This window comes from Podarcis muralis, chromosome 4, assembly GCF_964188315.1.
Source record: "Podarcis muralis chromosome 4, rPodMur119.hap1.1, whole genome shotgun sequence".
Classification (NCBI taxonomy): domain Eukaryota; kingdom Metazoa; phylum Chordata; class Lepidosauria; order Squamata; family Lacertidae; genus Podarcis; species Podarcis muralis.
In genome coordinates, this window is record NC_135658.1 from 51,342,766 (window position 1) to 51,358,269 (window position 15,504).

At 44.2% G+C, this 15,504-nt stretch overlaps 1 protein-coding gene across 1 annotated transcript; it reads right to left on the reverse strand.

The window, feature by feature from the left end:
- Positions 1-1,910: 1,910 nt before the first annotated feature.
- On the reverse strand, positions 1,911-15,144 carry ADAMTS1 (ADAM metallopeptidase with thrombospondin type 1 motif 1). The gene is made up of 9 exons (XM_028726978.2): positions 14,095-15,144; positions 10,543-10,889; positions 9,603-9,735; positions 8,347-8,514; positions 6,889-7,175; positions 5,947-6,133; positions 5,682-5,857; positions 4,334-4,509; positions 1,911-4,061 (listed from the first exon to the last, which is right to left on the reverse strand). The coding sequence occupies exons 1-9, from the start codon at positions 14,729-14,731 to the stop codon at positions 3,329-3,331; spliced, it is 2,844 nt and encodes a 947-aa protein (XP_028582811.2). The 5' UTR covers positions 14,732-15,144; the 3' UTR covers positions 1,911-3,328.
- Positions 15,145-15,504: the final 360 nt, after the last annotated feature.

Below are 15,504 nucleotides of genomic sequence, written 5' to 3' on the forward strand. Positions count from 1 at the left end.
GGCGTTGGCACCCCTGCTACACACACATCCAACAGTCCCTTGTTCATGCAGCCAAGAAGCATTATCACATTTCATTGACACAAAAGCACTTGAGGAGGGTGTGAAACTGGGGGAGAGTCCCAAGATCTGGGCATCTGACCCCGAGACCCTGCATTCCTGACACATTGCTATGCACTAACGCATTTGGAATTAAATCCCACTGATACTATGGAAATAAGTTCCAAGTAAATATGTTTAGGATTGGGGAGCCGGCATGCTCAGGATCATGGAACACTGATTACCTATGAAAAATTAAGCATATTGTTTTTCCACAGGACAGGGGGCACACAATCATATTTGCACTATTATGTGCAAGAAAGTGTCTGTGTCCCGCTCCCGTTCTCATTGTAATCTTAAATATACTTATTTGAAAGACACTTGCACTGAACAGTTTGACCAGCTTCTACAAAAGCAAGATCAGGTTATGAAGTACAGGGTATGTGCTGGTAAGTACATTTAGAAGTACAACTATTTCCCCCTGTCAAAAGACTCTTAAGTGTTTTTAGCTGGGATGGAGATGGCAGGAAGGAAAGGGCAAAACACCCCACACTGGGTAGCATAGTTGGCACAGCGGTCCAATCAGTGGCGTAGCGTGGGGGGTGCAGGGGGGGCCGGCCGCACCGGGCGCAACACCTGGGGTTAGGGCAAATCCACAGGTTAGGGGGCGCAAATCCACGGGTTAGGGGGCGCAAATCCATGGGTTAGGGGGCGCACATTACTTGCCTTGCCCCGGGTGCTGACAACCCACGCTACGCCACTGGGTCCAATTAACACAACCCAGTGGGAAGTTCTCTTGTGTAAATATTAAAACTGCTGTGCTCTAGCACAGCTCTCATTTCCTTAAATGGGAAGTACACAAAAAGGATTTCTGACATTTCTTACGTACTACAATGCTCTCATCTTTATGGCTCCTAAAGCCTAGAATTTGCTATCCCCCCCTTTCTTTAACACCATTGGCATATGTAAGCCAGTTTGGATGAATCATTGTTTATCAACTAGAAGCCTGGGTCAAATCTGTTATTAAATCTGTTTCTACAAGAGCTATGTAAACCAAACCTCACAACGAACACATTCTCTGAAGTTTGCACAAATACCCCACCCCACCCCGGTTTTTTTGTATGTGCATATTGAATGTGTGAGACAAAGAACACAAAGGTGAAATAATTGTAATATGAATTGATCTTTTAATTTTGTAAACCGATTCTGTTGCAATGTGTGAGGGGGAAAACATTGATCTTTGTTCCCACAGAAACATCTATCAGGGAAGTCTGCTTGCAGCTGCTATTTTGAACAGCAGCACAATGGCAGATGGAAATGCAACTGTGCAGAGGCAGCATTTTACAGGAAGTCATTCCAACGAAATAGTTCATGCAGATGCAATGGTTTTCACTATTCTACTGCAAGACTTTCAGATTGCAGTGGTGCAGTGAAAGCAGATGGATTCATGTCCCAAGCTGCCTTACCTGAATACTCTTGTTGCACGCAGTGGCATTTCAGGTAGTTAAAGCATCACTGTTTCCATGTATGAACCAGGCCTAACACCTAAATCCAACGAAAGGAGCATAAATGCAACTACGACTGTGTTGAGCTAAGCTTGTGTATCTCTACACCCAGGTAAGAGCTAAGGTGGGATTGTGACAGGAATCGTAGCTCTTCCACTCCCAGCTGCAAACCAGGTGAAGTGGAGCATGCATGTTAAGGGTGCTGGAGGGCAAACAGGCTCCTCTCGAGTCCTAGGCTGATATCTGCATAGAACATGATGCACGCGCTAGGCTGGATTGTGTCTTGCAATGTCCTTCATTAACCTTCACAACAGCTATTCTTTTGAACATAGTAATGTGAACATCAGTGAAATAAAAACCCTCACACAGTTTCCAAAATTCATAGTGTTTATTATCTCTAGTATCATATTATATTGCATAAATACTCTATCCTTGTTATATGTCTTTTTCTTTTTTTAAAAAAGTGATAACTTAGGAGATCATATTAGCCAAGAAATATAAAAATAAATAGGTTCATTATATGCATTTTATTACCAATTATAACCCTTCTCAGAAGGGAAAGAATATAAATACTTATAAAGTACGCATCCTCTATAGCAATATATTTTACTATATACATATGGAGAGCCATATTCTCTCATAGTCTATGAACTAGCACATCCTTTTTAAATATGCAGGGGCTGGCATACTGCTGTGGATGGACCTGCTATCCCGCAGCAATCTTCCCTGCTGTACAAGTGATTCAAACAATGCAAATTTATGGGGTGCCATGTATTAAGCAATTTTCTATCCATAAAATTCCATTAACTCTTTGTAGAAAACATAAGAATATTACTTTTGACAAGGTGGAGAGCTTTATCTGAACAAAATGGTGGCTGTTAGATAACTCAAATAGTAAGAATTTAGGAATATGTTTTCATGATGAAATCAGGCACATGCATGTGCTTCAAAGCTAAATTTGGGTTTTGTTGGAGTCCTGTGGAACAATTGTGGGCATGAAGAACAGACACACATACAAGGGAGCGGTCAATTCAGGACAGTGAGAACAGTGTGCGGTTCTCAAACTGCTACCATTCTAACTCTGCAGGTTGAGCATATCAGCTACAATGAAGAAAAAGGATCTCATTAAATCAAAAGGTTTTAAGAGCACTACATTCTAGTTATCAGGAGATTTTACAAGCAAACATCATTGTAATTGTTTGCTTCCTGGTGGAGAATATCACTCTACTGTTATATAAAACTATTGATAGCAGCCATGAACAATATAGTTTCCCCCCCAAAATACTGTTATTTTTTTTGCTTTTGTGAGGTAGGCAAGAGCTGACCAATAATTAAGCTTAGAGGAAAATGGTCTTCCCTCTCCAACTTTGATTAAGAGAGGGATTTTATCAGTACCATAAAACAAACTCCATAAGTTTTAACAAAAAACCCAACTCTCACTAAAACATTGAAATGTTTGTTTAAACTTCTTTGGCCACTGCCTATGTTTTGTTTAATTTGTAACAGACTTAAAAGAGGAAATTGTAATGCCTCAGGACTTTTACCTGCTGAAGATGAAACAGCTAGCAACTAAGATTGTTTTTTTTATCAGATTTTCAGTTGACATGGTTTTTTGTTTTACATTTCAGTATGCTATCTAACGTTATTTGCACTGTTCCATCTCAGTGGATTCCCTGTGAATTTTCCACGCGAATTACAATTGCTACCTCTCAATAGTTCATTTTCAGTGCTTTGGTCTGAAGGGGAAAAGAAAACAACCAACTTTAGCTTCCCCAACCTGTTACGGTTTAGCTGCAGTTTGTAACATTACAGAAGTCTATTAAATGTTTAGGTTTCTTTGAAATGTCACAGCTTTCGTTGGACAATGTGGCACCATCAAAGGACATGCATCTTAACAACCTCTTCTTGAAGCCTTTCCCACATGTCTTAGAGCATGGTGACCAGTCTCCCAGCTGCCACTGTGGGCATGGTGTGTCTGCACACGGCCGGACATCGCTTGGCTTGAGTTCTTTTGCACAGTCTGTGGCAGGCTGTCCATTAAGGTCTCTGCACTCTACAGATCTCCTCTGCCAACCAGTACCACAGGACTTAGAACATTCTCCCCATTCTTCAAAAATCCATTCAGATAAGATCGTCTCCTGAATTGCATTGAAAGAATCAGTCTTTTTGCTGGGAGGTTTCTCGGAACCCGCTTTCTTCACAAAATAGCTGTATTTGATCTTAAGTCGAAACGAATCACCCACGGTAAGGACCTGTATTGTTAAAGGTTCCTTCAGTGGGCTGAAGCTGCGGATTCTTTCCAGAGGAGCTGAGGAGCCGCTGTATGTCAACACACTGCCTTTATGGGTGATGTCTTGCTCCACAGTTGATAGTGTATAGTCACCATTGAGAATGTAGGTGCCGTCTGCAGCTTTAATAGCAAGGAAGCTGCCGTCCTGCCTGATACCTCTGTGATTCCGTTGTTTAACTTCTATGTTCGTTGCCCCAGCAGGGATCACAACAACATCATGATAACCAGGTCTAGAGGTAAGAAAAAGAGGACAGCAGTTGAGTCTCCAGTATATCCTTATCTACTCAAGGATCACATTAAGTACAGAAACTTATGATTGGCTAGATCTTTGCAGCTTCAAAAGTTGAAATTCCTGTACATTACCACAAGCTTTAAGTAAGCTTTCGATTTTAAAAGATGAAAGTTTGGTCCCTCAGCTGAACAATATAACTGCTCTACAATCCTAGTGGATAAGACATATCTGTAAGCTATTAGGAACAGCTAAGGATAAAACCCCACATACCTGGAACTAGAAAGTGTTCCAGACACTTTCTTGCAAGTAGATCCATTTCCTCCACAGACGCCACATTTATCAAACTTCTTACTGGAGCCTATGATGCGATCACAGCCAGCTTTTACACATTGCCCCTGGACACAGACTGAAGTGGACTCTGGGCTACACAAGGTTCCATCCACCACCTTTAAAGAAAGCAAAGAAGCCATGATTAGAAGGGCACACATGTGTTTGTACTAACACTAAACATTTTTGGCACCAGGTACAATCCACCCAGAGTTAAACACTTTTTAATCACAATAGTTTCAACAGAGGAGATATTCAATGGTCCCCACTGAAAATCAATAGTGGGCGTCATAATAAAACTGTAATTTTATTGTCCTTGTTCAGTGAGTGTGATGCATGTGTAGAAGTGGGTTTCCATAAACACATGACTGGCTGGATTCTGGACTACATGCATAGAAAGGTACTGCCTAACTGCTTCCTGGATTTCTATATCCAGCACTTGGGGGTTGTGCGCATAGTTTGTGATCATTAGGAACTGTGTTGGTATAAAACTGAACAGAAGTCCAGCTCTGTAAGCTAGGCATCTGTGAGGATTTTGGGGGGTTGGTAGGGAATGTAGCAGACTACAGCCTCCTCTTCCCTCTCAGAATTTAAGCCTCCCCAAATCTCTCACATTGGTGTTCAGAACTGACAACACTAAGTACTTTCTTGGGCAGTTGCTCATGCATAGCATCACAAAGACAGCTCACTGCTCCTTGCCTATCTCTCTAGATCAAAAGTTATAAATTTATATTCTGTAACAGCAACAAACAGACTTTGATCTTCCAGCACTTGTGTCAGCAGGAGCCTAATTAATTTCTTCAAGGATCAGGAAGTCAGCATATAGCCAAGTAATATTTCATTATGAAGAATACAACTATACCTTACTTTAAGCTTTGGGGGATGAGTTTATCTGACTAACAGCTTCAAAATTGAAACTAAATCGAATAAAAAGCATTTTATCACTTTTTAGAAGTTAGATGTTTGTTAATTAGGCATTGCTATGGTGTAGAGAGAGAATGAAGGAACCTGCTGGATCTTAGCAAATGAATAAATTCAGATACCATGTAAAAGATTTTCAAAAGTATTTTAAAAATAAGATATAGAAACAGAATGACTATTCACACAAATCTGTTTGCAGTGGGAAGATTGGACTGCCGTGAAGCAAGGGGAGTGAAGCTATTTGAATAAAGTGTTAGCTTCCATATAAGGGTGTGCCTCTCTAAGCAATAGTTAGGAGCAATAAAATTTAATGGCACATATAAAACTTTGCCTATAAGTAATATGCACCGACACTGACACCCACACCCACCTTAGGCTGAAGGACAAAGAAATAGCCAGTGCCTTTTGCAAGGCAGGTAAGCTTGCATCTGTCTTTGGGAGTGACTCCAGCAAACTTGGGTGTCCATTCCACTACAGGCCCAGTTCCAAAAGGAGACTTGGAAATGTCATTGTGAGTCTCACACTGTTCCTCCCTGAAGGTTTTGCCTGTGTACAGAAAATACATTTATTAGGCATTTTGAAGATATTACAACTACATTTCCTTTCTATTTGAAAAAAAACTGATTGTAACTTACCATTGTTGTCTGGACAGTCTTCAATGTTGCACGACCTGTACTGCACCCGCTTTCCCTCACAGTATTTCCCGCCGTTCTTGGGAACTGGGTTGTCACACTCTCGCAGAGAGTACTGCACTCCACCACCGCACGTCCTGGAACACTCTCCCCAGGAACTCCATGATCCCCAGGCACCATGAATAGGGGTCTACATTTCAAGACACAGAAATAAGCCCACATATTAAATACTTTTGGGGAAAGCATCTATCATTAGAAACATATTTTAGGCTGCAACTCTGTGCCCACTTTCTAGTGACTGAGGCTGCGACCCTATGCATGCTTACCTGGGAGTAAGTCCTACTCAAGTAAGTTCCACTTATTTCTGAGTAGACATGCATAGGATTGCACTGGCACAGGATCTGCTGGGTCCTGACCTGGCTATACTACCAGGTCATGTGACAGCAGCAGGGCAATTTGTTATACCAGCCTGGCAGCTAGCCTAATGGAGTGTCATTTTCCTCTGCTGCCCCTGCCCTAGTTGGCATGAGTGGTGTGACTGTGGTGGGAGCTATGCTGCCCCATTAGGCCATCCTGCTGCCAGTCAGACGTTTGGACTGCCCCCTTACTTCTGAGTTAACACACAGAGGATCACTATACTAAGCTAAAATATTTAGATTTATCGGAACTAAACTTGAGTGGCCCAGAGTATTCCTAATTTGTTTAGCCATATCTTCATGCTGCATTTTAAATGGTTGTGCATAGGATCTTGAGGTGAAGGGCAGGTAGCAAATCAAATCATCATCATCATAATCATTATTACTATTAATTATTATTATTTATATTCCACCATTTCCCCATTCTGGGACTCAAGGCAGCTAATAATAATTACACTGCACATCATCACTCTTGATTAGATCTATATTTTCAGGTTGTTGTTTTTTTTAAAAAAATAACCATACTTACATCATAATGCTTCCTGTCTGTCTTCTCAATGCACTTGCCATTCATGCACCACTTTTCCTCTCCACAAGTGGTGCCGTCTGCCCAAGGGAAATGTTTGGTTTGGCACACGAGCAGTCCACCAGACATGCCAGTACACCACAAAGTTGTACATGTGCTGGCTGCATCAGGACAGTGTTTGGAATCTTCTCCAAATGTGAACTGGCACTGCCTATTCACATCATACTGTGTTCCAGGCAGATCAGAAGGGAGTTGGATAGGCTTGTGAGGCTTGTCCAGCAAACACTCGCCTGGAGAAAGGGGGGGAAAGAGTGACAGAAAACTTTTGTTAAAAAAAGTTGGGTTGCTTTTCCTGTAAATAGGATAGTATCAGAAAGAGATTTGAGGGATTTCTGTTCTGAGACATGCACTCACTAGGATTTTATTTATTTAACAAAATGTACTGCAACAAAATACGTCTAAGCAGGTGCAACAGAGATATGTTGAACGATTGCATGAAAGTGATCAAAATAATGATTCAAAAGCACTGAGGAACATAGGTAGCAGTCTTAAGGCCACTGGGCCCACGCAGCTTAGTAGCCATGCTTACTAGGGCTGATGGGATTTGGAGTCTAACACCATCTGCTGGATGGCAGGTTCCCCATCCCTGGTGTAAATGGATTGGCAGTGGCTCACTGGGGTTTCAGACATGATGGCCTTTTCCTTGCCCTGTCAAGAGATGCTGGCGATTGAGCCTGGACCTTTCTGGAGGCAAAATGTGCCCATCTTTGCACACTACAAATGTTATTAAAATGACTGAAAAAAGGAATGTTTTAGACTATTGAAGTGAATCTGTCAATATTTGACAACATATTTTCAACCATAAAATGGAAGTTGCCCGTTGAACTTCAGATCACCCCTATGATCTGGCTAGTATAGCATTCTGTTTCCAGTAACAACCAAGCAGAGGCCTCTAGGAAATGTGTATTGAGGTTTCAAAAGCACCAGTCCTGCTCTATTTGCCCTCTCTCCCTAATACTCAGGAGCATGCTGGACACGAGCACAGGGACTGCATTTGTGTTACTATGACCAATAGTTGTCTGATAAAGCTGAAGAGCAAGTAAAATATGTTCTTGACATTGTCACAACAGTAAGGATGTCACACACAGGCGTTTCCTGTTTGGCTTAGATAACCCACCCACATGGCTGAATGAGCCAATTGTGTGGTGTTTTCTCATGCAGTCAGCACCCACCCCTTCTGGAATGGTGCCAATTCTGTGGGAAAGACCCATGTAATCCCCCATCCTTTAAATAATTTCCCAGGTGTGTGTAAGTGTTCTAAAGAGCAAGTAACAGCAGACTTATATTAGAAAGCAGCATAATGAAGTGCAGAATTGGTTCAGATGGCTGGAAATTAAAGTGTTAAATGTAAGCAGTATATGAACCCTAGCATTACAGAGATAAATTGAAACCACAACTTACCATGGCCATTATCCAAAAACGTAGTAATCATATAAGCACTGCATGGAGACCACGGCTGGCTTCGATCCAAGTTGGAAAGCATAGATGCCATCATATGGGAGTCTCTGCTTACACCATTAATACCAGCACATTGCTTTGCATCGTCATGGGGCATACTGAACACATGGCCTGAAAAGAAAGGTAGCATCATAAAATCTACTATATACGTTATGACTCTTTAAAATTACCTTCTGTTACACTAAGTATTAAACATCTGCATGGATGTAATTTTGATGTGTACTACTGAAGAAAAGAAGTCACAGTTTAGGAGTCCCAAGGACAAAATGATAACAGAGCAAGTTTTGCGTCAGGGTTGCAAGGCTATCTGCCAGGGTTGCAAGCAGCCAAAAGCTGCAATTCAGAGTATAAGTAAACTTTGAACAAAAGACCCTCTCTTACTTCCTTTGGTAATTCACATTTGGCCAATGGACCCACAATGATGCCCTGTGGAATAAGGCTGCATCATGCAGCATTGGAGAATTTTGAAAATAGTGCAGATTGGACTGCTCAAGCAGTTCTGGCACTGTTTTTATGGCAACAAAACTTTTTTTGCCATGTATTTTGAAGGCAAAGAGAGTAAACCCTCAGCCATCTTGTTTGGAATGGCAAGAAAGCTGCCCTTCCAAAATGTTATTTGAAAGAGTTTTCTTCCCCACCCCTGAAGATCAAGCTTGGGGATGGAGCTCATTGCATCTCCTCCACTTTGCTGAAATGCCAAAAAAGAAGAAGAAAGTTTTTGGCAAAACACTTTTACACAGCACTAATTAAAAGGCCCTTTCCCCCCATGATTGTTCTCCAAATGCTGCCCAACTTTATGCAGATTCTCAGTAAGGTGGCTGTATCACTTCAGACTACACAGACATGGGGATGCTACCTATGGTCTTGTTTCTTCAGATTACAAGTGGAGGCTGGCATAACTGAATGCTTCTCTAGGCAGGCGGGGAAATCAGAGAGAAGGGTTCTCACCTATCCTCCTTAAGATCTAGTTTTCTGTGTAAATTGATATTTTTTTGTTGTCGGATGGACACTCAATAAGGCATGCCCCCCGCCTGTAGTCTGAAGAGGAACAACCCAGGCAAAGGTTTACCACCTCATTGAGAACTAGACCACAGTAACAGAATCATGCTGATTTAATAGCTTAAATGCAGACTAAAATGCATAATGTATGTTTTAAAATAAATCAAGGCTGCCACAGATCTCTCTTGAATCTCAATTACCTAATTCATGAGTGGCGGTAAAAGCAGCTTGCAAGCCATCATCTTCTATGACAGAGCAACTGCGGTTTGGATCACAGGCTGTTCCCACATCAGCCATCCCAAGTGTATCACATGTCTTGGCACCACAGAGATCCTATATAAGGAGAAGAAGAGCCAGTTTCATTATTAATTAGGTCAGGAGCTTAACCTTGGCATGAAGAGTCTTACTTTGGCAGTTTGCCTTTCCTTCTGGAAAGAGCATTAATACTCAGAATTTCAACAGGTATAAAGATAATTCTCTCTTGGAAGGACTTGCACAAAACTTTGCTATGCTAATTGTGGTAGTCATGCTGCAAAGAAATATATTTTAAGTCAATAGTGTAAGTTTCCTATGGATGTTTTTTAAAATAAACTGTTTGGGTAATTATCCCACACTATAATGTATGAGTTTCCCCCACCTACTCTATGCAGTTGTGTGGCAATGGAAATTTACCTAGAACTTCTTGTGAATGAGTTCCAGGTGGATTTGCCGTTCAAGCAGGAGCCAACAAATCTCACAAATCAAATTCTCAGCAGTATGCACGCTGAACTACTTACTTTCTGTAGTTTCCAAAATGGGTAAAATTACAAAAAGTATAGAAAGTAAAACTGGTGAATTAACATATTTCTTCAGTGACTGGATCTTTGGAACAATATTTCTAAAAAATTCAAATGAAAGGTTTCTGGATGCATTGGTTCCAAAGGCTTGTGATAAATAAGTAAATAAATGTATTATTATTTTTTTAAACTTTTAAATCCTGTCTTTCCCCATCATGGAACCCAAACTGGGTCCCAGCTAGTCACCCATCCAAACACTAACCAGGCTCAGACCTGCTTAGCCTCAGCTTAGCCTATGTACTTCCAGACCGTACTTGGAAATCTGCCAAACAAACACATTCCTTTTTCATTCTTTTCTCCTTACCTGTCTAGTGAAAAGAATTGCAGTGTCATAATGCTCAGGATGCCGGTCACTAGGAGGATTGTGTTGCTTTTGCCAGTTGCAGAAATTTTTTAAGGTAAGCGCAGCATTTGAGGACACATCAGGCCCCTTCTGCTCATCATAGATGACCATTATTTTCACTACCACCAGACTGACAGAGTTCCGGATGCTGGGATGTTTATACAATTTGGCAGCCACAGACAGGAGTGTCAGAAGATAATGTTTCAGCCCATTGCCATGGAACTCTGCCATAGATTGGTCAGCTACAAGCAAGGTTTCCACATAGCGATGGCTTGACACAAATCTTTTCTTCCTTGTACTTCTATGTCCTGTATTTTAGAAAAGAAAAATAAATAGCTGACTGAGGACTTGTTTTATACCTAGAGCTTGAACAGTAAACATTTCCGACAGCGTTTAAAGTAGCAAAGATGCAACTTATTATTATTATCAAAAGCAAATTCTGTAATTCTTTTTCAATCCAGGCAATATTTCCATCACAGGTAAAAATATAAATCTCCCTTGCTGCTGTGAATCATTCTTCACAAGCAACCTAGGCCAAGATTGAGAGTCTAGAAATAAGAGGCTGACTCAGGATCAGGTCCAAAGTCTCATCATGGATCCATGCATGTTACACGTGCCCACGTTTCTGTGCTTGGCATAATATTAGGAGTGGGGTTTCCCCACTTTTCTTGGAAATGGCACACCTCCATGCTGTTGACAGCTGCTTTCTTGGTTTGGAAACAAAATTCCTTGCCTGCCTGTAGGAGGAGTTATTCCTCTAAGAAAGGGAAATTGTTCCCCTAATACTGCCAGTAGAGAAGCGAGGGATCATATTCCCTCTGCAAATGGGTAATGCCTCACGTCTCCATTGAGCTCCCTGCTGTTATAGTCAGGCAGAAAGATGCCCCACCTTCCTACTGCTGTAAGTTAAGTGTGCTGCAGACAGACACAATTGCTGATCCTCTTAAACAGAACAGAATTTTGTCGTCTTGTTGATCAAATGGTAGGCTACAGTAAGTGGAAGCCCAGCTCACATCAACTGAGGAAAAGCTTTATCCTTTTTGCATTGCCCGTTCAGCACTCAGTTTTAAACTGGAGTGTGATTTCCATGTGGAACAGCTGTAATGCTATTAAAAATAAAATTTGTACTTAAATAAAAGCAAAGGGTGTGTATGGAACCAGGAATGAACATACAATTAATTTGCAGTAGGATTAAAATGACTAGAAGCATGCTTGGAAGAAGTGCCCTCCCCCCTTTCCGGTAATAAAACCTTAGGATTATGTCATGCTGGCACTAGAAATCAAAAGCCTTGACTAAGATTGTGGGGCTCCACGTGGAAAGCAGAGTGCAGGGATAAAAGTTTGTGCCAAGCAGCCAATTGCTACTGTGACCCAGTTCTTGTGACCTCACTGCATCACTTTCTATGCTCCAGACACTGTGCCCTTGTCTTACTCCTACTGCCTTTTCCTCTACTTTCTCATTGGTTGCATGACTCATATTAAATGGTCTTCATTCACAAGCCCTTATTGGGCTGGAACTTCCCCTTTGCTACACCTGTGTCCAAAGGCATGGTTGTGAATGATCATACTGTACAGCAATTACCACAATTTTAGGATACTTTTGTGTCAATAAAGATCTGCCTTCTTTTCCCCCCATGAGCATATACTTGAGGATACAGTGAGCTCGATTCACTATTCATTCCTTCCCCTTGCCCTGTGTAATTTGCAGTGGAAATTTCCTAATCATAAAGGCCGTGGAAATGAGTGGAAGCAGCAACAGTTTTAAGTTTTTCATTTAGCTACGGGGGCTGCCCTTTCCTGCCCATGGAGCTAAAGGCAGCTTTGGAAAGGAGTGACTGATTTAAGATGAGGAAAGGTACAAGGTAGGAAAATATATTCAACAAGCATTTACTGCTGGAATTGGTGCTCGAGCTTCAGAAAACCAACAAGTATCCTGTGTCTGTGTCATCCATAAAGATCCAGTGATATAGATGGAAATTATACCTGAACTACCTCCTCTCCTTCATATTTTGGGACTAACAATGGTTGTTAGATTACTTATTTCTGAATAATTCTGCATAGGTTAAGGCTGCATTCCTATGCACACTTACTTGGGATTAGCTGTTATGTCTCTGGGATTTGCAAACTGAGGAACCTAGGATCAGAGTGCAATCTCTAATTTCAATAGAGCGTATGTTTTACTGTTCAGAGAGCACAGATTTACATATTTAGGACTCAAGAGTACCATCAATGTAATGTGATGTAGATATGTTTATTTATGAGTTAGCCAATTAGCCATGACATTGTTTCTTAGCCAATTGTTTCTTAGCCAATATATACAGGATTGCAGCACCACTGCTAATTGCACAGTTCTGCCTTGTTTTAACTCAAGGGAAACAAAATCACACTGCATTTAGGGTATGTTCAATGCAGTCCAGTTTACTTAGTAATTGTGTTTGGGACTGTAACTCAGGCTCTAATGAATTGCATTTCGACCCTTAGCCTGAACATTGTACATTCCTACACAAGCACTCCTACACATGCTTGATGGGCAGGATGACCCCATTTAACTCAGCAGAATTTATTTCCAAGCAACATAGGATCAGGTTGTGTGCTCATTAATTTCAATTCATATTCTGCTAAAGTGGTCTCCTCAAACTAGTAAATGCCACAGTATTACCCCTGACTCCTATGAGGTTATGCTAAAATAAGAGGTTTGCAGATTATGATGGACCTGCCTTTTTCATTTATTTTGGACCCCCTTACAACAATCTTTTTAAAAGGTTAGGGTCAGCTTTCCTCATTATATGAACTGCAGACTATTTACTTTTTAGAAGCTTATAATTTTAAATGGTAGAGGGGCAGGGAATATAGTAAGTACTTTGGGGGGGGGGGTTATTCTAGAATAGGTGGGCACAACTTGGCACCTGGCATCCTGTAATGTCTAACACTGGAATAATGGATCCACACCTAATTTACTCCAGAGCAGTCCCAAACAAAGACCTCCATGTGGACAATAAATGTAGGTCATTATTGGGCGATGCATTCTTGTACATGTTTATCGGGAAGCCAGTCCCACTGCCTCCAACAGGACACTCTCCACTTGCATAGGATTTAAACTGCTTGGAAATGGTGCCTGTTGCAATCAATGGAACTTCCAAACAAATACTCTTAGGATCTAAAATAAGGACATTTCTGAAGAGCTTATTCAGCCATACAATCGTTGCAAGCATTCTTAAGTGCGACGGAATGCAAACTCTGGAAACTACACTTATTTCCCTAAGCACAAGCTAGCTTTGTTATAAATCGATCTCTCTCTTTTTGCACCCACCCCCATTTTTTAGAGTGGCCAATCGGAGGAAGTCGACTGCAGCCTTTGGACCACTCCGGGCGCTTTGGCAAAAAAGTGCGGCCGCCCGGGCGCATGCGTGCCACGCCGCATCCCGCTGACGTTCCCACAGAGCCTGAACTCCCTTGGCTTGGAAGTTCAGCGGCTTCCCCGCCAAGGACAGCCAAGTGCAGGGAGGTTAATACCTGCGCGAGCCGCGTGCTCCGGTGCTGCTGCTCCTGCTGCAACCGCCGCCTCCTTCTCCTCCTCATGCAGCTGCGGCCGCCCTTCCGCAGCCGTAGAGGGGAATTCGGAGTCCGTCACTCCGCACTTCGCTCCGCCGTCTTGCCGGGGGCTCCTCCGCAGCCGGCGCCGCAGGACGTGCAGCCGAAGCGGCTCGTCTCCTCCTTGCGGGAGGGAGGCGTTGGCCGGTTGAATGAGGTACTCGACGCCGCGCAGGTAGAAAGCCCCGCGGAGCCCTCCGCACAGGCTGAGGGCGGCGGCGGAGTGCGCGTCGCCGTTGACCGTGCCGGAGTAGAAGCAGCCGGCCAAGGCGCCCGGCTGCTCGGAAGCCTCTTCCTCTTCGCTCCGGGGCCGGCTGCCCACGTACTGCAGCGTCAGGTCCGGCGCCAAAAAGCTGCTGTCGGGCTGCAGCTCCAAGCTGAGGCGCTCGCCAAAGGCGTCCAGGCGGTAGAGCCGCCGCTGCTGCTGCCGCCCGGCGGAATCCAGCCTCACGGGCACCACCAGCGCCTTCTCCTCCTCGTCGGGCTGCCGCGGGCTGCCCCGAGCGGCCAGGCAGAGCAAGAGCGCGCTCAGCGCCAGGCGTGCTGCCGCCCTCTCCATGCTGTGCTGTGAGGTAACTTGTGGAGGAGAGAAGGGACCGAGGGCAGGGCAAGCGAAGACGCCCCGAAGGCGGGCGTGGGCTCGGGCAGTCCAAGCGAAGCCCCGGCGCTCCTCTCGGGACGACTCTTGAGGCGGGAAGGGGCGCCGCCGGGCTCGCCTCGTCAAGTGAACTCTCTCGGGAGTCCGCTGAGGGAAGCAAGCGAGGCGGGTCCCGGCTTCGCGAGCGCCTCGGCTGTTCGCCTTGAATGCGAGCGCCGAGGCAGCCCGCCCTGCCCTTTATGGGATGCGCTCGGGGGAGCCCCCCTCCCCCTACCCGAGGAGGCGGGACCCCCGTAGACAAGCTTTGAGCTCACTGCGTGCGTAACTCGTGGCTGCTGCTGCTGCTGCAGCTCCTCGCTGGCGCTGGACGCCTGCCTCCAGCCCTGGCCGGCCGCCACACCCTCCGCGAGGAGGAGGAGGAGGAGGGCGGAGGCGGGGAAGGGCGACGGGCCGGGGCCGAGGGGGAGATACCTGCTCCGAGCACGGCGGCTCCCCCTGCTCAAGCCGCCTGGCCGAGCAACGCAGCCCCGAGGCCGCGCGCCCTTCCCCTCCCCGCCGCCGCTGCCAGCAGCTCAGGTTTTCCACGTAGGAGGCGCCTTTCTGCGGTCGCTCGGTGTTCCAGGGAAGGGAGAGTTGGAGGAGGAGGACGCCGAGGGCAGAGGTTTCCTTGAATCTCCTCCACCCAAGAAGATCTCCGACGACCCTGCCAGATCTTTGGGCTTCCCACTCGCTCT

Coding starts and splice junctions, on each gene's coding strand:
- ADAMTS1 (XM_028726978.2), bottom strand. CDS start 14,731: ATGGAGAGGGCGGCAGCACGCCTGGCGCTGAGCGCGCTCTTGCTCTGC. Junction 10,890..14,094: donor GGAGCACGCGGCTCGCGCAG/GTATTAACCTCC, acceptor TCTAAAATACAG/GACATAGAAGTACAAGGAAG. Junction 6,134..6,888: donor CAGACAGGAAGCATTATGAT/GTAAGTATGGTT, acceptor CTTGAAATGTAG/ACCCCTATTCATGGTGCCTG.